Source organism: Lampetra planeri, chromosome 20, assembly GCF_965212315.1.
Source record: "Lampetra planeri chromosome 20, kcLamPlan1.2.h2, whole genome shotgun sequence".
NCBI classification, from domain to species: Eukaryota; Metazoa; Chordata; class Hyperoartia; order Petromyzontiformes; family Petromyzontidae; genus Lampetra; species Lampetra planeri.
This window is the reverse complement of record NC_136126.1, coordinates 5,978,819-6,006,120: the sequence shown is the minus strand read 5'-3', so window position 1 is coordinate 6,006,120 and position 27,302 is coordinate 5,978,819. Positions and strand designations below refer to the sequence as shown.

Genomic DNA, 27,302 nt, shown 5'->3' with positions numbered 1-27,302 from the left:
TAAAGGCAGCATGTGGCTTGCAAAATGACATTGTCGAAGGCATTGGAAATTGTTTATTGAAATAAATTCTGTATGATACAGTACAATGGCAATGATGGCTTAAGATGTAATTTTACACTCCTACTACATTCAGTGCCATAGCAACCCATAGTATTTAAATGTTTACATCCGTCTGACACATTGAAAGTAATACCAGCTCACCTACAATTTCATTCATCATATTTATAGCAACATAAGTGAGTCGGAACGTTTCAATTTAAAATCATAGCCATAGTCTGCAATCCTCGAGTTGACGTTTCAGGATATTGCTTCATTTGGAAATTTTACGTGAATTACACTGGTCAAAAAAAAAAAACATTTTTTTCTGGCCTGGACTTTTGCAGCTGTTTTAGACTAATTTCAGGGTGCTGATTCCAAATCTGATCTCAGATTTGCTCTATAACATCTCATTTTATGCTATCGGCATACCCCATTTTCATTGATTTTACCCAAAATTAACTCCGTCACTTATGATTGCAAGTTGTTGCGAGTCAGTGACTGCTTTAGTGTTAAAATATGGTGCTGTATTTTTAGGATAGTGTGTTTATAATATCATTTTATGTAGATATCCACATTTATTTAATATTTTTCTTCTGCAGTTTTTATTGAAAATGCAATATTTGCTATCTCAAAAACCTGATGTGATAGACAAAAACTGATGCCAGATTTAGAATCGGCACCCCAAAATTACCTTAAACCCGTTGGAATACCTTATGCCAGAAAAAGTGTGTTGACCAGTGTTATCAATATACACTCATCATTACAATAGTATCTTTGCGAACAAAAGCAAGGCAGTTGATATGCTGATAAATAAAATATCGTAATAGTTATTGATATTGAAATCTAAATTTGTTAGAGCAAAAGATTAAACATAACAATAAAGAAATGTTAAGTTATATTCAAAGCATAGTACTCCACTGGGCTGTACAACCAATACTCAATACAACCAATAATATATATTTTTTATTATAAACAATTGCCTGCAATTAACAAAACAAAGTTCGGTTACTATCTTTTTTTTAAAGTTAAAGATTATTGCATGGCGGAATCACATGTTTACACATTCCTCTATGTCGTAGCGGCAAGCTCTGTAATGTTTACAATTGAGATCCATAGCATTTCAGCCCTTTTTTTGTCTTCAAGGCACAATAGGAAAAGTAATGTTGTTGTTTGCTTGTTTTAAATTCAATTAATCAACATCATCAACCATTGTGCGCACAGTCTCTCACACCCACACACATTCCTAACCTTTGCCTTCGTCCTCTACACATCTGTAATATTCTGATTGTGGCCAGTCCTTTGTGATTCAAATATCTCCATGTCTTAGGGTCCTGTATTCCCCACTCAAAATACTGGTTTGGTTTGTACCCTGTATCACTTACAAGACATTCCGGGGTTCAATTAAAGAACCATTCCTCCTAGTATCTGATTGCCATTTAATTTTCCAGGAGTTGAAGTGAATTGAATTTGTTAGGTTTTTTTTAGTGTCTGCTCATTCCTCCCTTTACATTTACATATTAGTCCTATAAAATATATAGCTACTCATGGGAAGACATGAAATAATGATATTTGCTCATTGTAAACGCGGGCATGTATTCCATTTCTTTATTAGTTCCCATTCTGTAACTCATAAATCTTATCTTTGTCATTGATATGGCATGTGCGTCTATTTGTATTTCATCACCACTCCGCTGCATTTACAAATATTGAAAAATGCCCTCGCAGATAAAAAATGTAATTCGATTGTGATTTTTACTGATTATTTACCTCTCGTGTGCGTACTTGTGCACGTGTGCGCAGCAAGGATTGAGCGCACCTTTGACCAATATTTTGTTGCGACTGTATGTACGTATGTGTGTTGAACTTATTTCGCACCGAACGGAGCCAACCGTGCTCATCGAACGTGCGGGGGGGGGGGGGGTGGGGCCGGGAGAGGGGGAGAGAAGAACAGACATCCAACTCGTTGCATTTTACATCTGAGAATTTTGCGAGGTGGTGGAGAGAGCAAATGAAAAGAAGTGCGCTCGCGCTGCGCACGTGCAGTTTTGACGCGGCGACGCGCACACAGTTAGTTACGCGTCCGGCCTCGGATCTGAACGATGCTGAGGTGAGGAGGCGGGGGCGGGCGCATCCGGTCCGGCCTTGCGTGCGAGGGGCCGCACCCCCTAAGGGTTGGGCCTGATCATCATGAGGACCTTCTTGAGGGAGTACGAGCCTCCCCGGAACTCGGCCCAGTAGACGCCGTCCTGGTACTTGCTGCGGTAGTGGCCCCCGCGGTACCACACGCCGTTGAGGTTGGAGTGCGCGCAGGCGTTGTACCACCAGCCGCCCTTCTGGAAGTGAGCGCAGTTGCCTGCCAGGGAGGGAGAACGGTCAGCGTGACGTTACTTCTAGCGGCCCTCTTGTGCTTTATTTAGTTCGGTCTCTTTTCACCGCCAACTTTATTCCGGCTGTGCTCTTTGCATCGTGTGAGAAGGCGGAAAAATCTGTTTGGAAAGTTCATCGAGTGACACTTCCCCCTGTGTGTCAGAGAATGGCTGCAGAATTAAACATTTTCCCAGGACTTTTAAAAAACACTTCAATCAGGTCCTTTTAGCCTTTTACACAGTAGGGCTGCACTTTCCCACATCTCCTGATGTGAGATTGTTTGTCTTCAGTGGAGTCAAATGAGCAGCAATCTCCACAAAATGTAGCCAAATTTAGCGAGAATCCGAATTTTATGTCATGTATTTTTTTGCGTGAAATTGTGACCATCATCTTGGTAAACTTAAGAACCCAGTTGAATTACGGGTGGCTGAAACCCAGATTTATACCCAGGATGGCAGCGGTGTCAGTTCGGTACTCTGATGTATGAGCAACCTAATCACTTTGGTTATTTCAAAATACTTAAAGATCAAACATGCGGCACTCTATATGTCGATTTTGTGAAGAAAAAAATGCTGCAGGTTAATGGTGAACAGAGTGAAGATTTGCTAAAAAATATGTCATCGAGCATGCATAAAATACAACAAAACCTACATTTCGTCATTTAAAGAGATGCCAAAGCAATTACTATTGTAGGTGATTAGGCCAGCACTTTGGCGACCTGCTTTTGACTCTCAATCACCGATGTTCACACATTAAACGAACCAAGGGCAGGGTCATGGGCAGGTTCAGAAAGCCCTTGCCTGTGCTGGTGGCATTTGAATGGCGGACATTTGCTACAGGTGCATCGTATTACGGACACACGAGGGTTGCAACCTGTCCCTGGCTTAACCAGAATCGTCCTCTATTCGAGGTAGCTGCTTTCCTGGGACATTAAGAGCCTGATCTTTTATTATTCAGTTGCAGAATATCAATAATAATAATACACCAACTCAAGATGACGATGCCTTTTATGCGTAGTTCTCTCCTCTTGCGTCATCAGAGGTGGTGTGGCGGTGCCCTTAACCTGCACCCACGTCGGCACGCTTCTTGCCCACGCGGCCCCGTTGCATTGTGGGGGGTGATACCTGAGTAAGAGTCGCGGTCGCGGTCCAGCGTGGTGAACTGCCGGTTGTTGTGCCAGATGAGCGAGTCGCCGGCGTTCCCGTTGAAGCGGCCCAGCCGCAGGCGGTAATGGTCATTCTCGTTTTCCACACGGAAGCTGGCGTACTCCGCAAACACCTTGCGGCCCTGCCAGTCCTCCATGAGCACAAGCAGCTTGTAGTTGGTCTGGTTCGTCAGCCAGTAGAGGTTCTCCAGGCCCAGCCAGTACTCGCTGTCGATGTTGCCGAAGCCAAGCTGCGTAGGTGTCAAGAAGGGGAAGGGAAAAGGGATGTACGAGCGGAACGATTGTCGTCATCTTCCTTTATCATTTACCCATTTCACTGTTTGACTGTTGTGCTATTGTGTATGTGCACATGCATACACGCGTGTCGGCATGTTCAGGATCAGAATATTTATTTACACTAGAGGAATCCGATGAGTTTATGAAGCTCTTTTTTGCACATGTCAAGATGTTATGTTATTGCGTCCAACCAACCGTTCATCTTTGTGCCATTCATTGCGCCTCATCAAAATGGAATCAACGCAGACCCGTTACCAAAATAACCATAATGCACCTGATCTTGTCAGATCTTAGCAGCTGAGCGAGTTTGAGCCTTGGCGAGTGTATGGATGGGCGGCCACCAAGTGCAAAACAGTTGCTCTGGGCTGTTGTTGAGAGAGTTGTTCAGCACAGGGCGGTGTAGCACTATCCATTTGTTGTACTGTACTATTCTCAGCATCTATACCGCCTGCATTCACCAAACCCGCGCGTAATTGGGGAGGCCCTCATCCAGAAAGTGCGTTGACAAAAGGGTTGTAAATGTACACGGAGTTAACTTTATCTGGAGGCATTTACGACAATTGTGTGTGAGCGTATTGTGTCAGAGCAGTTATATTATTGGTCGAGCGTGATCATGGAGTCGGTCATATTCTTGCACGAAAAGTGATATCCATGCATTGACTCAGAATGGGTTAAAGAAGGATATTTTCTCACTGCAAAATGACACGTTATATTTTTACTTAAAAGCAAAGGGCAAAGCGTCTGCCAGCTGGTGAAATGTAAACCTCCAACACCTGCCTCGTGTTCATTCGGTACGGGGCTCAACATCAATCCTTATGGACAACACGCTCTCTTTAAGTTGCACCATTGTAGCATGCGAAAATGTTCAGTCCGGTCATCAAAGACCATACATAGCCTCACGGTGATTAATTTATTCTTAACATTATAAATCTTCAACACCAAAGCATTTTTGTATAATACTGTGGGGTTTGTACATCCCTTTAGTATTAGTTAATGCTCTTTCGCTATCTGTCTCAATTTTGTTTAATCCGTCACAGCATTTGCTTATGTGTGCTGCCGGATGAATGCACGTTAATTTGACTTGCACTGTAAGACCTTCTTCTTGAATGGTATAAATTGGTAAACCGTCTGGAATAGTGCTGTTTGCTGTGTATAGATCAACACTGAAAAGCGATTATGTTGAATCCTTGAGGGACACTAACTCAAAATTGTGATCTGGCAGATGTCTGGCTCAACATTGTGATGTGTAAGATTTTTTGTTTTCTAAATAAGCAGCAGCCAGTCATTTCCATTGCTAAAGGCTTGGTGCGTTAAATGTCGTGTCATTTTTGTACAATTCACGGGTGCCAAGTGATCACATATACGAGCGCGATCTGGATATGGATTGCAACGGAAGATATCGGCAAATTAGCATTTCTAATGGATTGTGCAGCCTTGTCTCAAGTTTGCCTTGCACGTTGATTTAATCTTTTGAAACAATGGTACCTCTATTGCAGCAAATGTGAGAGTGAATTATTCGCAGATGGTTTGGAAAACAACGTTCACCGCAGGCATACGTTTCGTTTGCCCAGTGTGCTACATATATTCGTAAATATGAGGAATACTGTGAATATTGAAGTGTGGCCAGGGAAAATCAATCTGTCACGTGCGTACACAGTCATCACCAGCATACGTTAAGTGTGTGCGCTCACACATTGTGTCGGTGGGAAATGAAAAAGGGTTCCTATTTCTGCAAAGCTTCAGTAGACTGAAAAGCCGTTGGCAGTCGTTAACATTTGTTTTGCCAAATAACACGTACTTAAGGAAAAGTAAGACCTGTGCATTTCTAAATCTACCAGCTGTAATATAAGGTGCAGTACGTATACTTATGGACGTATGTTGAGGTTCTTATACTTTAATTTAATTATTACGTGTCATGCATGATGTCATAAGCCACGGGATTGTGATATTTAATGGAAGGAAGAAAACACACAAAATCGAAATGCAGCTGGGTTTTGTGAACCTTGAAATTTATGAAGCCATTTAAATCGTACAGTTCTTGCCAAAGTCTGACAGAGTATGTACTGTTGCCTCAGGTGTGCTGTCTGGTAAATACACCGTGTTTAACATATGCTACGCAGACATCCCACGTTGGTGAACATTACTTAATACTCCACACTAAGTCTGACTTGCCCCTTTAGGAGGAATAATCGAAATTTGGAGCTCAGTATTGCAGCTTGAGCATTTTTAGATTTGCTATAAATGAAGAATAATTAAAGATAAATACATAATCAACGTTTTTGGGTTTAGATCGCGTTATTTATAAATGTGTCGTAACCCTCCACCACCCGCCCGACACGGCCAATCAGTAAAAAAGTGTCACGTTGACAAAAGACAAATTAGTTCACTGATTTAGCCCACCGGTGTGTTGAAGCGCGAAACCACAACATTTACAATGTGAGTAGTACGACGTTTCGCTGGTAATTGCATCCAGCATCATCGGGCAATTTGCCGTTATAAAGAACGCGATCTGAACCCAAAAACGTTGATTATGAATAATATTGGTCGCGAAAGCCTGCTACGTGTTAAAGATAAATACAGTTTTTTTTCTGTACTCTAAGGAGCAGGGGGGGCGGGTGAGTTTGGTGGGGAGTCATCGTGCAGCGGTTAGCGCACTTTGCTACAAATCCGGCAACCTGAGTTTGATTCCTGGTCACGGCTGCCATAAGTGGCGATTGACATCTGCAGCAGTCCTCAGGTCCCGCTTCACCGATCCGGACAGTCCAGTGTGGTTTAAATATGGTCAAGCAAACCTCACGACTGACATGGCATCGTTCAGTGCATTGGCAGAGAGGGCTGTTAATGATCATTATTTTTGTTACAATAATGAGTGACAGAATGGAAGCCAAGGGAGGGAAGATGCTCGAGGAGGAGACACAAGTGGAGACAGCACCAATAAGATCAGAGAAAGTGAAAGTTGATCTCAGCAACATGGGACTAGACCCATACTGCAGTGGGCAGAGAATGGTTACCAATGTCAATTTATATTCTTAGGTTTTTTCGGTAAAGTCACGTAGGTAAAAAATTAAAATGAATAAAAGTAAAATAAAAATAAAATAAAAATCACGACGTTTCGGAGGCAACACAAGCTTCCGTCTTCAGGTGGAACCGTCACAGCACGCTTGCTGTATCAAGTAAATGGATACAGCAAGCGTGCTGTGACGGTTCCACCTGAAGACGGAAGCTTGTGTTGCCTCCGAAACGTCGTGATTTTTATTTTATTTTTATTTTACTTTTATTAATTTTAATTTTTTACCTACGTTACTTTACCGAAAAAACCTAAGATTATGAATCCTTGCAGTCACGAAAGCTTCAAATCTAGGATGTCAATTTAGTCACGATGTGACATCGTACTTTCAGCATGCTTTATATATTTTAAGCATGTGAGTGTAATTACATTTTAAAAAGTTACCAAGTCGGGGCATGTAATGATTCACAATTTGAGATTGCGATTTGTTTCAAGAACCTATCATTTGTGTCTAATTTTAACTGTCAGTCTTCAACATTGGTGCAGGAGTCAATGAGTGAAGTTCATTGGAACAGTAACCATGTCATCTTCTTATCTTAATTTACTTCATATAGCGCTTAACCAAGGTGCTGAACAGAGATTTAGCAATGATAAAGCAATACAGTGTGATGAGATGAGATGAGTTGATGAGAATGATGGGGGATGGTACCATCGTACTGCAGTAGTGGTAGCAGAGTTATAAGGAGGCCGCCAGTTGCTTGAGTGACTAGAATAAATCGGCGAGTTTCTGAACCAAAATAGCCTGATCCACATCACATCAGGTTGATATGCCAACTGTAATTGGACGCCATGGTGGTGATATGTTAACTACCTCACCTGGTTCGATTATGACCCTGGCACGCCTGCTATATATATGTTTGGAGTTTGCATTCCCTCTCCCAGAGATCAAGTGGATTTTTCTCCGGGTCCTCCAGTTTTTCCCTCCACATTTTATAAACACGCGTTTATAGATATTGGCTGATATACATTTCCACGTGATAAGCCACTTCGTTAAGCTATCATTTGTGGCCAGGTGGCTTCTGACAAATAACTATCAAGCTCATTGTGCCTTTCCGCATAAAATAAAAAATAGTTTAATATAAAATTCCAACTTTAGCCAAATTTGCGCTTTGTACGACTGCACGTCGAACCGTCGGGTAACGCTATTGGGGGGTGTGGGGAGCAGGCAAGGTCCTCCGCCAGCCAGCTCTAAACCACGCACACCAACCTTGTAGTTTTCCCAGTTGCGGAAGAAGTTAACCGAGCCGTCCTTGCGCCTCTGGACGATGAGCCAGCCGCCCGGGTCATGGAACTGTTCGCACCACGCCTGCATGAGGCGACTGGTTCCCTCGGGCCGGATGAGGTAGATGCCGCTGGTCTGGTGGCCCTCGTCCCATGCATGTTGGCAGTCCCGCCAAGGCCCTGTTTTTGTAGGGGGGGAAAGAAAAAACAACTAAACACAATCCAAAATAACTTTTTTAAGAGACAGAAATATGGATGAGAATATCACGTGGCTCCCATTTTGGCACCTCCGATTAGCACGGTTAGCTACGTACGATGCGAAAGAAGTTTAACATGCATGCATGCATGTGTACGTGTGCACAATTGCACATAGCTATAGCCTCTTTGTACATGAATGGCAGGATGTAAATGTAGGGACATTAAAGTTAAATAATTTGTCTTGTTAATCTGGACTAGTTATTTAGTGTCTATAATTACAGAGGGCTGTATAAAGACTTTAATATACACGAACAGCCGTTTTTATTATCCACTGCTGGATCCGGGCCTTCCCATGCCGTGCGTGATATGGATGTTATTTGATTATATGGGGGTTCGTGGGTGAATCATTAGAAATTGTATGTATAGTGATTTTGTACTTACATGCACATAGTCTTATTCACAAATATGACATTACAAAGTGGCATTTAAATCATATATTCAGAAAATATACTCATTTGTCCACTCTGGAAATTTGGGAGGACATTCTTTTCAGTGTCTCTCCCGAATTACTGTTGAGGACCTGCATTATTTTCCCCGAGTTAGTCTGCTCTGCGTCAGATGATGCCCTGAAAGTCTTAAACCGCTCGCAGGTAATTTTACGTTGGTTGTGAAGCAACGTGGCAAAATATTCTGTGGTGTGTGGCCCAAGTCACTGCGGTGCGTCACATTCACCACAGAGGTTACAACTGGGTACCCAATACCCGTTCCCTATCCGATGCCCGGCTACCCGTACCCGGCCGGGTACGGGTACCCGTTTGCGACCCTGGTGCGGCCGGGTACGGGTAGACCGTGAGTCACTGGTGAGTAACTGTTTGTCACTCATTTTCCAACGTCTTGTCTCTTCTCACAATTCAAGTTCCTAGAATCAACCCACCCACGCCTGCAACATGGCTTCATCCCAAAGGTCGCAATCAGGTACCCAATACCCGTACCCTATCCGTACCCGGCCGGGTACGGGTAGGGTGCGGGTACGGCCGGGTACGGGTACGGGTACCCGTTTGCGACCCTGGTGTGGCCGGGTACGGGTAAGGAATCAAAACCCGTTTGCGACCTCTGATTCACCAGCGCGTAAATCAGCCGGCGGAATACAGATCGAGTTGCGACGAGCGCTGCGCTTTGTTTGTCGGTTATGGACGTGTCATCTCCACGTTAAGCGTTTATTGAGACTAACTTGCGATCAACTTGAGCAAAGTTTTCCTTTGCATATTTTATGAGGAAAATCTTTAGCGCTAGATTGTAAAAAAAATGCTCGTAGGTTCACATTGAATTAATTCCTTTGCATTTGTATTATCATTAATAATCTAATTTAATTACCCATGATGGCCTTGCTGAGTATCAATACTTTTTTAGGAAGGTCCTACTACCTTAGGGTGTTTGGCCAGTTCGATATTAACGAGTGTTTGGCATGCAGCGTATAAGATGGTGACACTCAAAGCTCTGTACAGATCGATTCAAGAACCCATTGCTGTAGCCTTTGATACCTGGAAATCCCAGGCAGTTTCCCATTCAGGTACTCAACCGGGGTAAATCCTTTTTAGCTTCTGACATGTATTGAAATTGGATCCATTCAAGTCACGTTTGGTCATAAAATTAATAATATATTGTATTTTCCTGCAATATATGATCAGTACAGAATGTTTCAGCTTTACAGGGAGCCAAACGTTATGAGTAAAACATTTTTACATTTAATTTTAAAAGTTTTGGCATACACAAGCATATTAAGAGTACAATGCCTCCCAGTGTGTAGTTGGTACAGTCTTGTCAACTTAAGTGTTTGGTCCACAAACAATATGCATGGGCAATTAACTTAATTTACAGAGTTAATTCCTATGTTGGCCAGAACCAGTGTCGTAAGTAATCATTGGAGAATGTTTAATTCAGTAATATTTTGAAGGCAATGTGACCAGGACACTGTAGGAATGAATTTTCCTTTTGTGAATATTATTCAGCAATATACCAAACTTTTAGTTTTTAGCATTAATACAGATGTTTGGCTTTTACAAACGGTTTATGTTAATTCATTCAGATAGGCTTCAGCATGCCTGCCTACCTTCCCAGAACGGTAAATTCTGGTATTGGTGCCTGTACAGGAATAGGTAGCCCCATTATAAGCGTATGAATTGGCACCATACCTCAAGCTGTAAAAATGTGCAAGAACTTGTATTCGTTTTGAACAGGCCAAACGTAAGATGTTAATAATGTTTTGACAACATATACACAACCGAGTGATTTCGGCACGAAATATTTAAAAAAAAATGGTATGAAATAATTCGGTAATTTGATAGTGAATGCGTGTTTTTTACGCTTAGAGCTATCCTAAATAATTATATTTCTATTAAAAGCAATTCCTGACTAGATTGAAAAGATTAGTGTCATCAGCACGGCATGGGGGTGTTGATGTTTTGGCTGTTTGGAGAAGTTGTCACGTGAAGAGGCGTTTTTGTTAGCCTTTAACCTTTAAAAAGTAACTGGAGATGCAATATCCCTCTTGGCCTGTGACAGGGCATCACTTGTGGGCTGGGATTGACCACTACAAACATGTGATTATGTTCTCCGTATGCCCTGTCTGTAGACCTCATTACATGATTACTGATAATGCCTTGGTCATGTGTTCATTGAAAAAAGATCCCAAGCTAATCTCATGGGAAAGCCGGAGGAAATTTGGAAAAATGTCAGTGAACCTGTCAGAAGTTCAGATGCAACAGGCTGTGCTTGTTGTTCAATATTGAACGTGCTGGGGAAAGTCAAATTTGACATTCTGAAAATGTACTGGCAGTCTAGTTTGTCTGCACTGTGAAAGTGATGATTGTTTTTCTTCATGGTGGACTATTCATATGGTGTTAAGCATGTATGTTGAACTTCTTTCGCACCCTACGTAGCCAGCCGTGCTTATCGGGGGTGCAGTGTTAATACCGCTTGGGTATTTTTACATTATCAAGTGGGGCTTGAATTTGTAGTGTAGCTTTTATACAAAGACGCATCGTAGAACTGTGTAAGTGATGTGATGTATTCAAGCCTCAAATATGCTTGCGTTCGTGCATTTGCATGTTCCCTCCTTGATAACATTTATAGTCCTAAATTCTATTTTAGAACACGTTCATATCCAGGACAGCTTGGTGTAATTAAAATGGGGTCACTAAACTAATTAGCATGGGGCTTTGAGTAAATATTTTTGCTTGTGTTTTTTTGTTGCGAATGACTAATATTCCAAAACTGTAACTTTACAGAATGATTGAGACGACTGAATTCGCAAGCGATGCAGTTTTTTTGGAGAAGTTTTTTTTTTCTTGTTTGAATAAAGCGGAGGCGCTTCCAGCAAAACACACACTCGCGGTTTCCCACCCAACGTACGAACGCCGCTGTGCCGCCACATGCACGCACAACCTCATGGGAGTCGGACTGTCATCCGATACGTCTGGCTGCAAACACAGCAAAACACTGGGCGAATGCGGTCTGGAAAACCCTTCCCAAATGAGGGCCGGTGGGGGGGGTGCGGAGGGAAAAAATGACATCACCTCCTCCTACGCGACACTCATGTTTCACACAAGAGGTGACCCAGCACCAAACCAGAGGGCAGCTGTAGGGGAGACCGTTTTTGTTTGTTTGTGGTCGTGTAGCGATGACAATGCTGCAGCGTAGGCTTGCGCCGCCGTTGTGCTGCGCGGCTCTGCTACGTGTTTTTTTTCGTCGGGGTTGGACCGAGCGTTGGTCGGCATGGTGTCCCGACGTTTCGCTCCACGTGCCTTGAAAGTGCCGTCAACGTTCCTCGATTTCTGAAGAGGCTCCCCCCGGCATGTGGTGCAAAATCGTCGGGAACGTCGTGATGAACAACACGCGGTTCATCTTCTTGGTTCTTTCAGTAAAGTCACGTAGAAGGGAAATAATAAAATAATAAAAATAAAACATAATAAAATAATTCTCTAGTGATAATTATTGTATTATGTTTATTTCTCTAGTGAGAATTATTTTATTATGTTTTATTTTTATTATTTTATTATTTCCATTCTACGTGACTTTACCGAAAGAACCAAGAAGATGAATCCCTGCAGTCACGAAAGCTTTAAATCGAAATTCAACACGCGGTTCAACCAGAAGTTACAGCGGAGAGATTGTATAGCACGACTGTGAACCTACACCAAGAAGAACAATGACATTGTCATCAGCAGAATGTATTGATTTTATCCTAAAAAGGACTGTTTATGGAAAATGTGGATATTGAGGTCATCCGTGCCTCTGACTTTGCACACATGGCTGGTGTCTCCTTCAGAGAAACATGTTTGCGAAAATATTTTGGAACTGTAGGGAAATTACATGCAGTCGATTTTCAAACAACATCTGGAATGGAAAGATGGGAAGCTTTCATCTGCACTAAAAAGGAATGTAAATGGAACTCTGGCAGTTAAATTACTGTTTTGGGTTTATCTTTAATTACAGGCTATCTTGTGACAGTCCTAATATTTATGGTATGGTGTCAAAATAAAAACGTACAATGTTACATTTGTAACTCGTACTGTAACTGGGCCTTCTGGAATGTGTTGAGAAAAAAACCCACTACTGTGTGTACGTATATGCCAATTGTTATAATTCCAATCCCAGATATTTGACAAGGGAAGCCTCAATGATTATTTAGTGCTCATTTGTATCACGGCGTTTGGCCAATTTTTTAATGAGTGCCTTGGGCGGCATGTAGAAAGGAAGTGGAGGTCCCGTAGAAAACCCACGCATATGAGGAGATAACACTCGGAAGCTCTGCACCGATAGGTTCAATCCGTGGACTCAATCCAACGAGTGGACCAAATACGTCTCTGGACCGCTGCCATTGCTGCACTGACATCTGCTGGAACCTTATAGCCACTGCCATGCAATATGTGCGCTTGCATAAATCAGCGATCGCACAAGTTAACTTGTGAGTTCTCTCATCAAGAGTGGGTTGTAGCCAATCACAACACTTAAACTCTTGAGACAATGTCAAGTATTCTCTTTACACAATGTCAATATAAGCACATTCGTTTTGGCACCATGAAGGAAGAAAGGAATATAGTGGCGTAATTCGAGAATTTGTCTAAACCTAAATTGTAATTACACAAGTGCAGCATATCACTATAATACAATGTATAACTTTCAGTCATTTGTCAAACTACTTCTGCATGAAGGTCTTCCTGCACCGTATCGAACTTTGAGGGTTGTTTCACCACACTTCGCCACACTGGCCAGTGTAGTTTGGCAAAGGAGACCGCCAAAGATCGGTTCAGATGATATCGCTCGCAGCCACCGTTTCGCCGTTGCCAACTCGGCTACCCCGAGCCCGTAGCGCTATGCATTAACCAATGTGTCACCGCTTTCCCGCGGTATATACATCGCAATCATGGAAATAAATAACGCGGGCGAAATTCTGACGACGAGCAAAACCACGGGGCTTTTGTTCGCGTCGTGGCCGGGGTCGGTCGCTGTTGATCTGTGGGAGGCGCCCTCGTTGCTGTGCAAGTTCCTGCATCTGATACAGATGGCCTTGCCCCCGTGGAGACTTCCCGCATTCCTGCCTTGATGTGTGTGGTAATGGTGCAAGACAAGAGCGCAAGCTCTCGCCCTCGGCCCCCACGAATGCAATTAACAGATGGATGGAAACATGAAAACAGGACGAATGGGGCGCACCTCAAGGGCCGATTCCATTTTCCGAGCTCAATTGGTTTTCGTGATCAAAGTTTTAGTCCACCTCCCATCCCCACCCGCCAGCCTCCTCCCCTCCTCCCCTTGGCTCCTTATCGTGAGCAGATTAAATTAAACCACCGTGAATGATATAAACAGAGCTAATTGCTTTGGGGTCCAACGATAAAGAATTCGCACTGCAATGCCTCAGCCCTGCTTGTTTAACTCGAATGTAATTGGGTTGTTGACCCACGGTCAGTGTGAAGTTAGGGGCATTTACTCTATATATATGGCAATGTTAAAAAAAAAGAAAATACAAATTATGTTTATTATTAATATTAACAGTGTATTTAAAAATGCCTGTATATACAACAGTTAAATGTTGAGATTATGTAATTGGTTAACTATTATGATTATAATTATCCATGATGATAACTACACAGGAATTGAACTGTGTTTGTGTGCAGCTTTTATTTATTTAAACCAGGCATATATACAGAATGCATACATCTAATGAAAGGCATTTTTTTTTGGAAAACACTTTTTATTGCTGCAACAAAATATATATTTCCCAGGGATTAAATCATTTAAACTGGCCATTCATAACCCACCACGCAGGGGGTGGTGAGATGTTAACTACGTCGCCTGGTATACAGGTGGTCGTGGGTTCGATCCCGATCCCGACCCTGACGCCTGCTGTATTTTCGGAGTTTGTGTGTTCTCCCCGTCGTCGCGTGGATTTTGCTCCGGGTCCTCCGTTTTTTTCCCCTCCACATTTTGAAACACGCGTTTAGAGTATTTGGCTGATATAAATTTCCACGCGATAAGCCACTTGGTAAAGCTATCATTTGTGGCCAGGTCACTTAGGAAAAAGGGCTATATAGCTTAGTGGGGCTTTACCTGGTAAAACAAAAAAAAATTATTTTTTTAGTTTAGAGTTTTAGATTCCAGTAAAAACACATGCACAGTGGTGGCTGAATCTATGGGGGGGGGGGGGTATACGAGTTATCGTAGGGAACGCATGCGCACATGGGGCCATGAATGTACTTCAGGTGTTCCGCTCTTGTTGCTATAGGATGAAACAAATGTAACCAAGGGCAATGATCACAGCCCACATATGCCAAGTGGACGAGCCCTAGATGATCGATTATGTAATTATTTGATTGCCTCAGATTTGCCTAATTGGTTACAAACCCGCGGTAATTTGTCTCGTTAATGCGAGGTAATTGCCGAAACGTGCACAGCAGTGTTCGCCGATTGCGGGAGTCGGGTGCGTTTTGCTCGTTTGGACGTTAAGGCGTGTTCAGCAACGCTGATTGTGGGCACGGTTCGCTATTCGAAATGATTGATGCGCGCAATCACGACCGCGATGGATTGATGAGACCTGTGTGTGTGTGCGCGCACGTGGGTCTGACGTAGCACAGCAACAACACGCGCGCCTGCGCCAAGCGGTGGCTGCAATTGCAGAGAGAAGCGGCGTCTCGAGGTGTCAAAACATCGCGACCGTTTGCGGTTTGGCACCTGATGACATCCGGCCAGGTGGCCCGGCAGGTTGCGAATGCAATCCTGATTTGGGGGGGGGGGAGGGGGGTTGAGTCAGCCAATCATTTTTACCATGGTCGATAAATTGGTACCGCTTTGTGGGGAAGTCTTCTTCTTTCATGTGGCTGATGTAGATGTGGAGCAACGACTACAAGTTCACATTCAAGTGGTCAAAAGCCAGATAACTGCGTCAGGAGCAGCGGAGTGTTATCACTTTGATGTCTTCTTCGTGTGCCTTGTTGTATTTAGTGAAGTCTTCTGTTCTGGTCAACAGTGGTTGTCCTATCGATAACCTCGCCCCTGACATAGGAATTATGAACATCGACCACTGGATCAAAGGGGTAAACCAGAGATGAGCACCGCTTTAATGCTCAGTTTCAGAGAGAGAACAAAATCACCAATTTGACTTTTTGACTTTAAGGTTTTAGACCCGGAGTGTTAGCGTTGCCTTGGATATGCAGCTTCAGTCTGCATTTTTTTTATTAGCTTTCTTTGCTGTATGTGTTTATTGTTATGAGGCGTTGTTTATGTCATCACAATATTAACTCTTTCTCCAGTTCTGTGTGTTTTTTTCCATGACAGCTGTATCACCAAGGTAATTTAAAGGAGGGGAAAAAACAATAGAAAAAATTTCTTGGACCAGAGTCAAAGTACACATTTGGGGACAATTACACATATACTTTACAACAATGAGTTTCCAACATGGGCTATCTATCTTGCACGAGACCTTAGTTGCTTACAGATTTCTTTGGTATCTATTCTAGACTCTCAATACCTGAATCCGGGACATATGAACTGACTTACTTAATCCCAGAGTAATGTGGATGATTATCGCATGTATTCATGTTAATACTGATATTACCACCCCCCCCCCCCACACACACATTTGCCTGGTTGTTGCCGTTGGCCACATGGACATTATCCATCATTCATCGCACTTTATATATGTTTTTAACCGTAACTTAATTACATTTTTGATACTTTATCTCTCGGTAATAGTGCCTGCAACATAAACTTTTGGTTCGCGTGAACAGGTCATGCATTTGAATTATCTCAAACCACCATGGGAAACCGTCGGGTCAGTATGCCGGCGATTACCATCTGCCACTGGGAGATTCTGGCTTGGCTCGTGCCTCTCTGGGAAGGATGGGGCACCACGGTGGCGAGATGTTAACTACCTCGCCTGGTATACAGGAGGTCGTGGGTTCGACCCGACCCTGACGCCTGCTGCTGTATATTTAGAGTTTGCGTGTCCTCTCCGTGGTTGCGTGGATTTTGCTCTGGGTCCTCCGGTTTTTCCTTCCGCAATTGGAAAATATGCATTTTGAGTGTTTGGCTGCTATACACTTCCACGTGATAAGCCACTTGGTTGAGCTATATCATTTGTGGCCACATCGCTTCTGAAAAAAGAGCTTCATAGCTCAGTGGGCCTCACCTGGTAAAATAGAAAATAGTTTAGTTTTAGTTTCACGCACCTGCAGCCTTGGTGGGAGCGGGCGGAGTCGTGGTTGGCAGCGTCGTTGGCACGGTGGTGGTTGTGGTGGTGCTGGCTGTGGTGGTGGTGCTGGCCACTGTCTGCAGCAGAGTCTGATCCCTTTGGATCTCGTTGATGAACAGCTGATTCAGCGAGTAGCGATGACTGTTCGGGGCCTGCTGCGGAGGGATGTTGAGCGTGTTTCGGTCGTGTAACCGCGGCGGCTGAGGGTTGTATGTCTTCCGACATTGCTCCTCCAGCCACGCGATGATCGTCGACTGGTTGTTGACGGCGGCCTTGAGAGTGTGGTACTTCTGCTCAAGCTCCTTGTACTTGCTGGCGAGCTTGAGCATGTCGGCCGTTTGGTTGAGGATCTTGTTCTCCAGCTGGGAGATCTCCAGCGAATTGTCCCTCTTGCGAATGATCTCGTGCAGCAGCTGCAGGTAAAGCTGCGTCACGCGCGAGTTCATGTTGCGGCTCTCCTTGCGTAGGAGCTTCACCTCGTTGACGATCCCGCCGTCCACCTCCACCATGTGCTGCAGCCCCTCGATCTGCCGCTTGTGCTTGAGCAGATCGTCCCTGATCTCCTCCACGTCCCGCTTGGTGACGCCGCTGCCCGCGACCTCCTCCTTGGCCGTGCCCTGCGAGTTGAGGCAGATGGGCCCCGTGACCTTCTGCTGGGGCACGATGAACGTGTACGAGCACTTGCCCTGCGTGTCAGTCGAGCGGGTGTATCGCGGCACGTGGATGAACTCCATGTCGTCCTCGCTGCCCAGGAACATCTCCGCCTCCTTGCGCTGCGCTCCCGTCGTTGCCGCGGCAAGCAGCAGGAGCAGCAGGCAGAGCCCCATGGTGTCTCTCGTTTGAAAAAGTGCTTTGCGAAAGTTCGTGGTATCCATCGTTTGTCTACTGTGCAAAAGGCGCTAAATATTCAGCGTAACGTTTTACGACGAAGGCACGCTCCGTTCGAGCTGATGATGATGATGTGTTCCTGCGAGGAAATAAAGATTGACAGTCAAAGCGTATATTGGCATACGAAAGGATTCTCGTGTAATGTTGTACAGATGACAAACTCGCTGAGGCTGCGTTCTTCAAAACACAACTGAATTTGTTTTTGGTAAATAAGGAGCGTGGGAGACCAACACGACATCTGACCACAAACCACTTAAAATTGCAACTCATTTCCCATTTGGGTTACAATTGCTTTTACTCTCCAATATTCAATAGAACGGCCTCCAATTGTACTGGATAATTAGGTTAAAGCGAAGTCGGCGTTTGTAAATAAAGACAGCGTGTGATTGAATGCCTATAATTATTCCGAACAACCTACCTCTGTGAAGCATAGGAAATGGCTTGTGAGCCTTAATGAGCTAATAGCGTGTCTCTTCCTGTGACGTGGAACTGACCAAGAGCTGTGTGGGGTTCGGCAGCAAATGCGCAGGACCAAGACACCCAAACAAACGGGGCGCCAAACAGACCGACTAGTTGTTTTGTATTGGTGTCACTTGCTTTTGAGCTCAACTTCATAACAGGTTTTTTTTGCCTGTCAGACTTAATAGAAACAGCATTTGTTTTTACCGAGGGAACTCTGCTTCATTTAGGCACAATGAATATGTTTGTGATTTATATATGTTTTCAATTTTTTTCTCTCCTTTGTTAAGCTGTGCAAGTGAGCCCATGTGAACCAGACGAGGTATATCATATTGCAGATTTAATTAAACAGGAAGGCGTATGGAACTGTAAACATTCCTTCCCGAGAATTTTGACTTGTAACTTTATTTTGTGCTTTTATTAACGTGCACTGAACTTGTGTGTAACTCTGTGGGACGCTTTAAACCAAGTTTTGATATGGTACCAGTTATTTAAATCACATGCTGTAAATTGAAACCCTGCGTTGAAATTCCACATGCCAGATATCTGCTTTGAGGGCAGGAGAGAATTGTACTTTGTCAAAATTACGTCTGACTCGTTCCATTCAGGTGGAAGGTTAAGTTGAATTTTACATTGTTTAACTTCACAAGAGGCCATTATTTTGAGAAGTGGCTCAAGAAGGAGCAAGGGTTACGCCCACATCCTATCTGAGCTGACAGTCCACATCCACATCAGGTGTGTGCTTCGCAGTGCAGCGCCGTGGCACAGAGCTTTGATCCAGCTGTTCCTTCATCATTCTCGAAGCACTTGGCGAAGGTGCCAGCAGCAGCTGAGTGAACGCAACTGCTTCTCCGTCCTGAGCTCAGTCCGGCGCCTATGAACAGCTTGCGATGATGTACGAGGGCAATGTGTGTGCGAACGCAGCGCCCTTGCCAGCGATGTGCGTCGATGGCATTTCGTCGGGGGGTCCGCCGCCACGTGTTTCTCTGGGAGTTTTGCGAGTGAGAACGAATCGCGGTCAGGCGCCCTTTAAATTAAAAACGGCTCATTGTCAAAGCCTGTTTGGCGCAGCATGCCGGCACATTGGGCACAGACGGCGCGCGCCGGGCTGCTTGGAAGGTGGCCGGCATTCCCCGGCTCGTGTCCTTTGCCCTTTTCTCCATGAGAAAGGAACCGCTGAGTCTGAGTCGGGGCTTTCAAAACGTTTACAATCAGCTGGGCAGAGTTGGATGTCACCGGGCCATGCAAAACAAGATTCATTTATACAAATGAAAAATAAAAAAAATTCAACCTCCCATGTAATAAAACTTAATTTGGAGCTTTCGTGACTGCAGGAATTACTCTTTGGTTCTTTCGGTAAAGTCACGTATAAAGATAAAATAATAAATTAAATACTAGCATACGACGTTTCGATTGCAACACAAAGCAATCATCATCAGGTATAAATGAAATAGAAACACAAATCTAGTATACTCCCATGTAATGATTTTTATCTTGAAAGTTAAGAGTTGTGATCGGGACATGTATGCCGTTTAGGCACCAGCTTGCTTCTCCACCGATCTCTTGTGGTGAGATGAACTGTCACGATTCTATTCTCACCACCCATGCTTTTGTCATTGTGGTGGAATGTAGCACCTCTAAGTGGCTGCACGGTTTGTGTTCACACATTTTATAGAAATAATGATGTATAATTACATGCATGTCACGAACAGTGTAAAATAACAATGATACAAAAATCAATGCTGCACAGCAAGACTTAATGCATACCGCAAGTGTTTCTTGAACCTTTTAGGAAATATTGTTTTCATAAGAAACTACAAGTGCAAAAGATATATAATTAATTAAATATCATTAGTGTAAATCGTCTTTGAGGGGTTTTTTTTTATCCCCAGAGGTTTCTTTTGTAAAAAGAAAGGGCACAACTTTATTTTCTTAACAAAATTCAACTTCAATATTCTTATGCCTCTGCAGACATTAATTAGAGAGTGTTCACTTAGTTAAATCAATCATAACCGTCTTATGTTGTGCATACTTGCTTGTTGCCAAAAGGTGTCAACTGTGATTTGAGCTTCGAAAAAACCTTCATGTGATTTCACTGTGGCCTTACAATTGTGTGACATCTGCAAGTATGGGCTGCTCAGCAAGACTTATAAATGCTATGGGCTGAAAAAACAAATGTGGTCTTAAATCCATAGCATGTGCAATATGTTGGCTCATGTTCACAAAGCCCCTACATATTTTGATGATGTCATGTAATTTGCGTAAAACCCCATCGTTTGCCTGCACGGTAGTTGCACGCATGTACACGTTTAATTGCCGCCTTCATGTTTACTTTCACTTTAAATTAACAATGTGGCATTTTACCTATGGTGTTTTTGTATTAAATATTGCCCGCAATTCGTTATTATGTAACATCTGCAAGCAGTTGCACACAACTGTAGACTATCTCACTGCAATTTCCTGACCCGTTTTGTTGCAACGAAATGTGTAACACGTCCAGGTTTATTTATAATTTTTTTTACCAAGGTTCATATATCCATGCAATGCCACCTGGAATGTCCAGATATGCACAACTCATGCCCCTTGCCCCTTTTTTTCTTAGACAGCAAAAACTCAGACCCACAGATTACCACGGGGCTACAAGGTGGCCAGGAGGATATGGCAGAACAGCAATCATTGAATCTATATTTTAATTGAGGTTATTTCTTTTGGGTTAGATCGCACACATATAAATTTGTCATTAAACCCACCACCACCCGACACAGCCAATTAGTAAGGTTTGCCACGTAGACAAAACATGCCAATTTGTTACTAGTTCAGCACCCCATTGTGTTGTCAATTAGTTAAAGTCATGGCCACCTGGTATTGTGGTGGAGAGGTTTACTTTCCAACACACTGGGGTGCTGAACGAGTAATGAATTGGGATGTTTTGTTTACGTGTCAAACCTTACTAATTGGCTGTGTCGGGTGGTGGCGGGTTTAACGACACATTTATATTTACGCGATCTATTGATCGTGAAAGCTTACGGGTTAAAACAAATCTATATTTGTGGATCCTGAATGGCCATATCCCCTTTGATGCACGAGATTTCTCCACATACCGTGGCATCTTAAAAACAAAAAACAATGCCAAGTACTCATGAACAGAATTGGCCACACACCCCAATGTTTGACACTCCTGAAAAAAGCTTCAGATTTGGTGAGGCTGTCCAGGATGAATGACATCATTTTTACGCGTTGGCAGTGCACACATATATCTCGAAAAATTTCTTGTGTTTTAACTTTTCTGCATGCGAATATGCATTGAACATATTGGGTGGCTTGAAAGAAATGTTAAAGTTCGTCCTTCTAAATCAGCCCAACTTACATTGGGCAGTTACTTGTAAAATAATAGAGTGAATGTTAAGTTTGATTCCCGGCCATGGCAAACATTATCGGAACCCATCCTACCACCCCCATTCGCCAACCCGCACTGCCAAGCATGGTGAAGTATGGTCAAACAACCCCAATAATTGGCACATCATGTGAATGTCTTCATCCAGTAGTGGATTGTAAAAAGGGCTGTAAATCATAATTAATTAATATTGTTATTATGAATATCATTCTTTAAAAAATTAATATATAAATTCCCATTAATTGAAATTCCCTTTTTTTTTGTTTAAACCTACACAGAAATGAGCACTCAAATACATTCATAACGATTCTGCCAATCCTATTAAAATCTGTGGGAATGACTTAAGCCACCCATTTTCTTCATTGATGTAAGTAATTAATGAGTCCTGGCTTAGAGTGCATATCCAATCAGTCCACGGTCGGCTGGTGAATGCAGAAATGCTTCCGGGAGATTTTTGGCTTTAACTCTAATTATAGATCTCTTGGGCACGTTGGGAAGGCCATGCGTTAAAGATAGAAACTTTTAATTTGCTTTATTTTTACCTCCCTGTTCCCCGCAGCACTTTATCAATGCGTGTGCTTGCGTGTGAAATCGTGCATGTCCACCTATGAATGTCACTGCATGGATCACCACATGAATGCCCACTATGTTGAAAGCATTGATGTCTGAAAACTTGATTGAGCAAACACGTGTTAATTTGGAGTCCTCATGTAAATGGTTACCCCAAGGGGGGAAAAAAATCCCACTGGGCTCCATTAACTGTGCCCCTTATACTAGTTACTAAATTCACACGTGGAAAAAATACATTCTGTAGCTCACATAAGTACAACTATAAATATGTCCCTTGGGAAATAGCCTCGATTTTGTTTTGTGTTTAAACAAGTTAAACTACTTAACACAACACATACACACAATAAGTACTCAAACATATCTAAAACATGACAGAGCTGCACATAAACTGTAAAGATGTGTTCGTGTCTTGATACACTTTATACATGTTTGTACGTGAGTGGGTATACCTCGGGATATAAACACACGTGCTCATTTGAGCCTGTGTTGCAAGGAGCTATATAGCGTGCGTGTATTTCTGAGAAATGTGGAGTCTACCCAACAGTTTTCTGTCTAAAAAGTAATTTTAATCCATGCTTTCATCCAAGAAAGAGTAGATGCCCCCATTAAAGAGATTTGGTCACAAGACATGAATAGAGGCAATTCATCAATCGCATCTTCCCCTATCTCACACGTATATCTCCCTAATCATAGGAACTGTAGATATGCATCAGATTTATCTACATTTCATATTTTGTATGTTATTATTTTGCCCCCTCGTTTTAAATGTTAATTTGAAGGCAAGTTATTGTTTTTGAGGGGTTAAAGGGCAACGTATTAAATCTTACACATTCTGGCTCGCAAACAACAACGGTTTTATGAAATGTCATCCTATTTTTTCTCATCGATGCCAAAACTTTAAAAAGGAAAATAGAAAATAAACGAAACAACTCAAACCACATGAATCTGGGCATTTGTAAATATAAGCCAGATTATGCTCACAGTATGCAGGCAGTGGTATGTTAGAATTCTCAAGTATACTATTGTAACAGACTTTTCTGTGGGGCTTTAATATCAGTATATCAGATAAAATGTGTACTTTAGTATTTCGGAAAATAAAATCCGAGCTGAACAAACATGGGTAAACATTTTAAAAAACAAACCCATGCTGGCTTCCATAATAAATATGTAAAATTTGTTCAATGTGTTTTTCATTCATGTTATCGCTCTGTTGTTATCGTGTTATTATGGGTATCTTAAATGGCATTGTGTGTTCATTTTTGAATGGTACGTATCAATGCTCTAATTTGATATACGGCAACATCTTGACTCCCGGTATCCATTCGACAGACTCACGCCCACATACTGCCGCGTGTGTGTGGGCGTGGTAGTGTTGCGGTTCGCGGGCCGAACTACGAACCCGGCGACCCGAGTTCAAGGCTCACTCACCAATGATCACTGGCCAACACCAGTGATGATTATCTGAACCGGTCCTGAACATCCCCTAGGTCGACTCGGCCTCAAACGAGTACCTGGTGCTGTGTGTATACATCGACACTCGGGGAAACAAAAGCGGTCGGACGTGGTGCTGGCCACCCATCCCCTCGTGTGCTGTGCTGGCCGTTAAAGGTGCTCGCTAACAGCACTTGCCTCTACAGCTTGTTGAGGCTCATACGGTGGATCTTTGTCTTTGCAGTGATTAGCGCACTGTGTTACAAATCGGACGACCTGAGTTTGATTCCTGCTCATGACCAATAATACTGGTGAATATTTGAACCTGTCCTGGACCTCTCCCTAGGTTGACTCAGCCTTAAATCAGTACCTGGTGTGGCATTGCATACATCAGCCCTCAGCAGACAAAGGCAGCCCAGCGTGGTGTTGGCCACCCTCCCCCCCACGTGTACCGACCCAGCCTTCATAGGTGCTTGCTATCAGCAATTGCCGCAACCGTCTGTTAAAGGCTATATGGGGAGATCTTTGTCTTTGTGTGTGTGTGTGGCCGTGGGTGCAGTGAAGTGCTTGCGTGTAAAGAGGGCTCTATGGGGGAGGGGTACTCCTTGTTGTGTACACTTTATTCCTGATGGGTTTTTGAGTCGACTGGGTGATTCACCTTTTAAGGCGGTCAATAGTCAGTTGGGGGTGGGGGGTGAGTGAGCGCGGTTTAGCGCACTACACTGTGAATCTGGTGACCCTGAGTTAGAGATTCATGGTCATGGTGACCGTAAGTGTGGAATGATATCCAAGTCAGTTCTTGGTATCCCTGCCCCCTTCACTAACCAACCCACACTAACCAGCATGGTGAAGTATGGTCAAACAACCCCCATAGTTTATTCAGGCTAGGAAGGGCTTTCATGCAGCAGTGTATTTGGTTATGACTGGCTAATGCTTCTCGTTAAGGATACTGATGTCCGGTATCATTGCACGCATACAAAAAAATTGGGGACTTTTTATGTTTTATTACTTATTGTTACCTTTAAAACATGTTTTGTCCCCTACCACATAATTGTGACGTTTCCAAAACAGGTGTGAAAATAAGACCTAATTATTAAAATTGCCAGGTGTTATAGGCAAGGGGGGACCCTTTTTATAAGTAATGGGTCCCATACTTTGACGCACAATCATGTAAAGCATAACACAACAACGCTTATGATTATTTGGATCAAACTACGAAGGCTGGTTACCCACTAAAATCCAACACTGTGATAGAAATAAATGTTTTACCGAATATTAAAGGTAAGCATACGGGGAACATGTGAATTGACCAGCATTGATTTAAGCAAGCCTGACTGCTGATGAGACACTTTGGTTGAAACCAGCCGCAGAATATTCTTGTACTGAACCAACACTGATGAATGTTTGCCCTCTCAGAAGGGTTGTGGAATGTTTTTTTGTTTTGTGGAGAGACAGATTTATTAAGGAAACGTATTCCTTATCACTTTAATGTATTTTAATACAAGGTATGCAAATTGTTTCAGTCTACGACGGCAAATGAATTGTAAACGTCTGCTGGTGCTTTACATTACAGAGTCCTACATTCACCACCAGATCACGTAACACTCGCCGAGAGCCTTATCTCACACTGTGACTGTACTCATTAGGGCTGTTTCCTTCATCCCTTCACCCCAGAATGTTGACATTTCAATGCGAACCCTAACTTTGGTCATAGCCTTACAAAAACACCTTCCTTGGAAAAATATGCATTGTAACACACCGCATTCCTTGTCCTAAGGTTTCTTTCTCATTTCTGCCTTCTCGCCTATTACCGCGCCTCGAGATAACTTTAGTTTGGGGGCCGCCTTCACGATTGAACCACGTTTGCCCGTGACAATAACTTTTTCGCGTTTATTTTGCATTAAATTATTTTCAGCACACTGTACATTTACACGCACACAATCTTAACGCGTGCAGATGGTACGTGACTGTGATGATATCTGGCGTTATATTGATCACATCTTGTGGCGTCAAATACTCAACAATTCGTTTTCCTTTTTAGTGTCACCAACTTGCGTTGGTTTGCAGCACAGTTGACGATCGTTGCGATGGGATATTTTAATGCATCGATGGTCACATCACAACATTTTCACATACCTATTTAGCCAAAGAGCAAATTCGGTTATCATCACTCAGAAGACAATCTTGGCTTTTCAACGTATTATATAAAACCTATCTTTTTGCCAAACCATAATTCTTTAAGGATGATTGATGCAATACAATACGAACATTTATTTCACGACACTGGACGATGTTCATACTGAAAAAGTGCAATGCAGCCATCGAGCATAGTTAAATCATTGCCGTTTATTTTTTTAAAATTAACATCACTTAATTGAGTGCAAAAAAAAATCAAAAACCTGCTCTCGGTACCTTGTCATCCTCTTGTTTTCCTTCTTCGTGCTGGTTTATGCATCCTCTACGTTAGGAATGCATCGCCGGCCACAGCATAGCCGCTCCAGATTAGCGCACAAAGTTTCTTCCGCGTGAGCAAATCGTTTCTGTGGGACAGCGGCGGATCGAAACGTAAATCCCACCCCTCCTGTCACAAGTCGCGTTCTGACAAATATTGCGGTGCCACCGGTCCCACCAGCCTAGCGGGGAGCATTATGTGAACGCAGTCATTGACTGAGCCTCTGCCGCATGTTGCTGGGGATGGGGGGGTGGTCAGCCCAGAGCGACACTGGCAGCAGTACTGGCCGTCTCTCTTTGGGAGCCCAAGCAGCTCCTGCTCTGTAATGTTGTTTTCTCGGCCGGCACACGATTCTCACTCCCCAACCCCCCAACTCAGCACCCCCCACCACCACCTCCTCCCCACCGCGGCGCCCCTCCAACCAAAACGCCGGGCCACGCTGTCCCTCCTCGCGCCGGCAGACCCCGGCGGTCTCGAACTCCACGTCAATGTGCAGAGGCGGAACCCGTGATGTCACTCACGCTTGTGCAGAGGAGAAGGGGGGAGTGAGAGGAGAGAGCAAGGAGTTTGGAGGGGAGGGTGGGAGGGCACTGGGAGTGGAGCTGCTTTGTGGGCCTTCTGTTTATCACCCGTGTGGGCTAATCCAAACTTAGAGCTTCGCCAAATTGTGCAGTGACCCTAAACGTGGGCTGGGGCACAGGTATAAATTAGTGCTGGACATGCTGCACAATTGTATGTGTGTATGTTGAACTTCTTTTGCACCGTACGTGGATAAGCGCGCTAATCGGTGGTGCAGGTGAATGACAGCAAGTTAAACACAAAGTTATTCTAAAGAAATTAGTTTTTAATCTATATTTTTAAAAGTGCATAGCTTGACCAAGTATTTTAAGTGGGACATGCTCAGCAGGCATCCCCATTACGGAACAAGAGCATTTTCTCTTAATTAGGGGTTCCGCAGGATGCTCAACAAAACTTGGCTGGCACTGTTTCCTCTTTTTATGGGCAGCAATATTAATTTATTTACTGTAT

General features: G+C 43.4%; 2 protein-coding genes across 5 annotated transcripts in view; one reads left to right on the top strand and one right to left on the bottom strand.

The window, feature by feature from the left end:
• Positions 1–27,302, top strand: part of LOC144724351 (ras-specific guanine nucleotide-releasing factor RalGPS2-like) — a 194,572-nt gene that overhangs the window by 109,960 nt on the left and 57,310 nt on the right. The gene's annotated exons all lie outside the window — the stretch shown is intronic.
• Positions 34–26,624, bottom strand: LOC144724350 (angiopoietin-related protein 2-like). Its single transcript, XM_078603408.1, has 5 exons — positions 26,234–26,624; positions 17,057–18,046; positions 8,122–8,315; positions 3,531–3,801; positions 34–2,392 (listed from the first exon to the last, which is right to left on the bottom strand). Exons 2-5 carry the CDS (start codon positions 17,952–17,954, stop codon positions 2,205–2,207), a joined length of 1,551 nt encoding a protein of 516 aa, XP_078459534.1. The 5' UTR covers positions 17,955–18,046; positions 26,234–26,624; the 3' UTR covers positions 34–2,204.

Bases quoted from the DNA above. Each gene is read 5' to 3' on its own strand.
- LOC144724350 (XM_078603408.1), bottom strand. From the start codon at position 17,954: ATGGATACCACGAACTTTCGCAAAGCACTTTTTCAAACGAGAGACACC. The intron at 8,316-17,056 runs GTGCGTGAAACT...CTACAAAAACAG, and splicing joins CGCTCCCACCAAGGCTGCAG to GGCCTTGGCGGGACTGCCAA. The intron at 3,802-8,121 runs GTTGGTGTGCGT...ACACCTACGCAG, and splicing joins GCAACTGGGAAAACTACAAG to CTTGGCTTCGGCAACATCGA.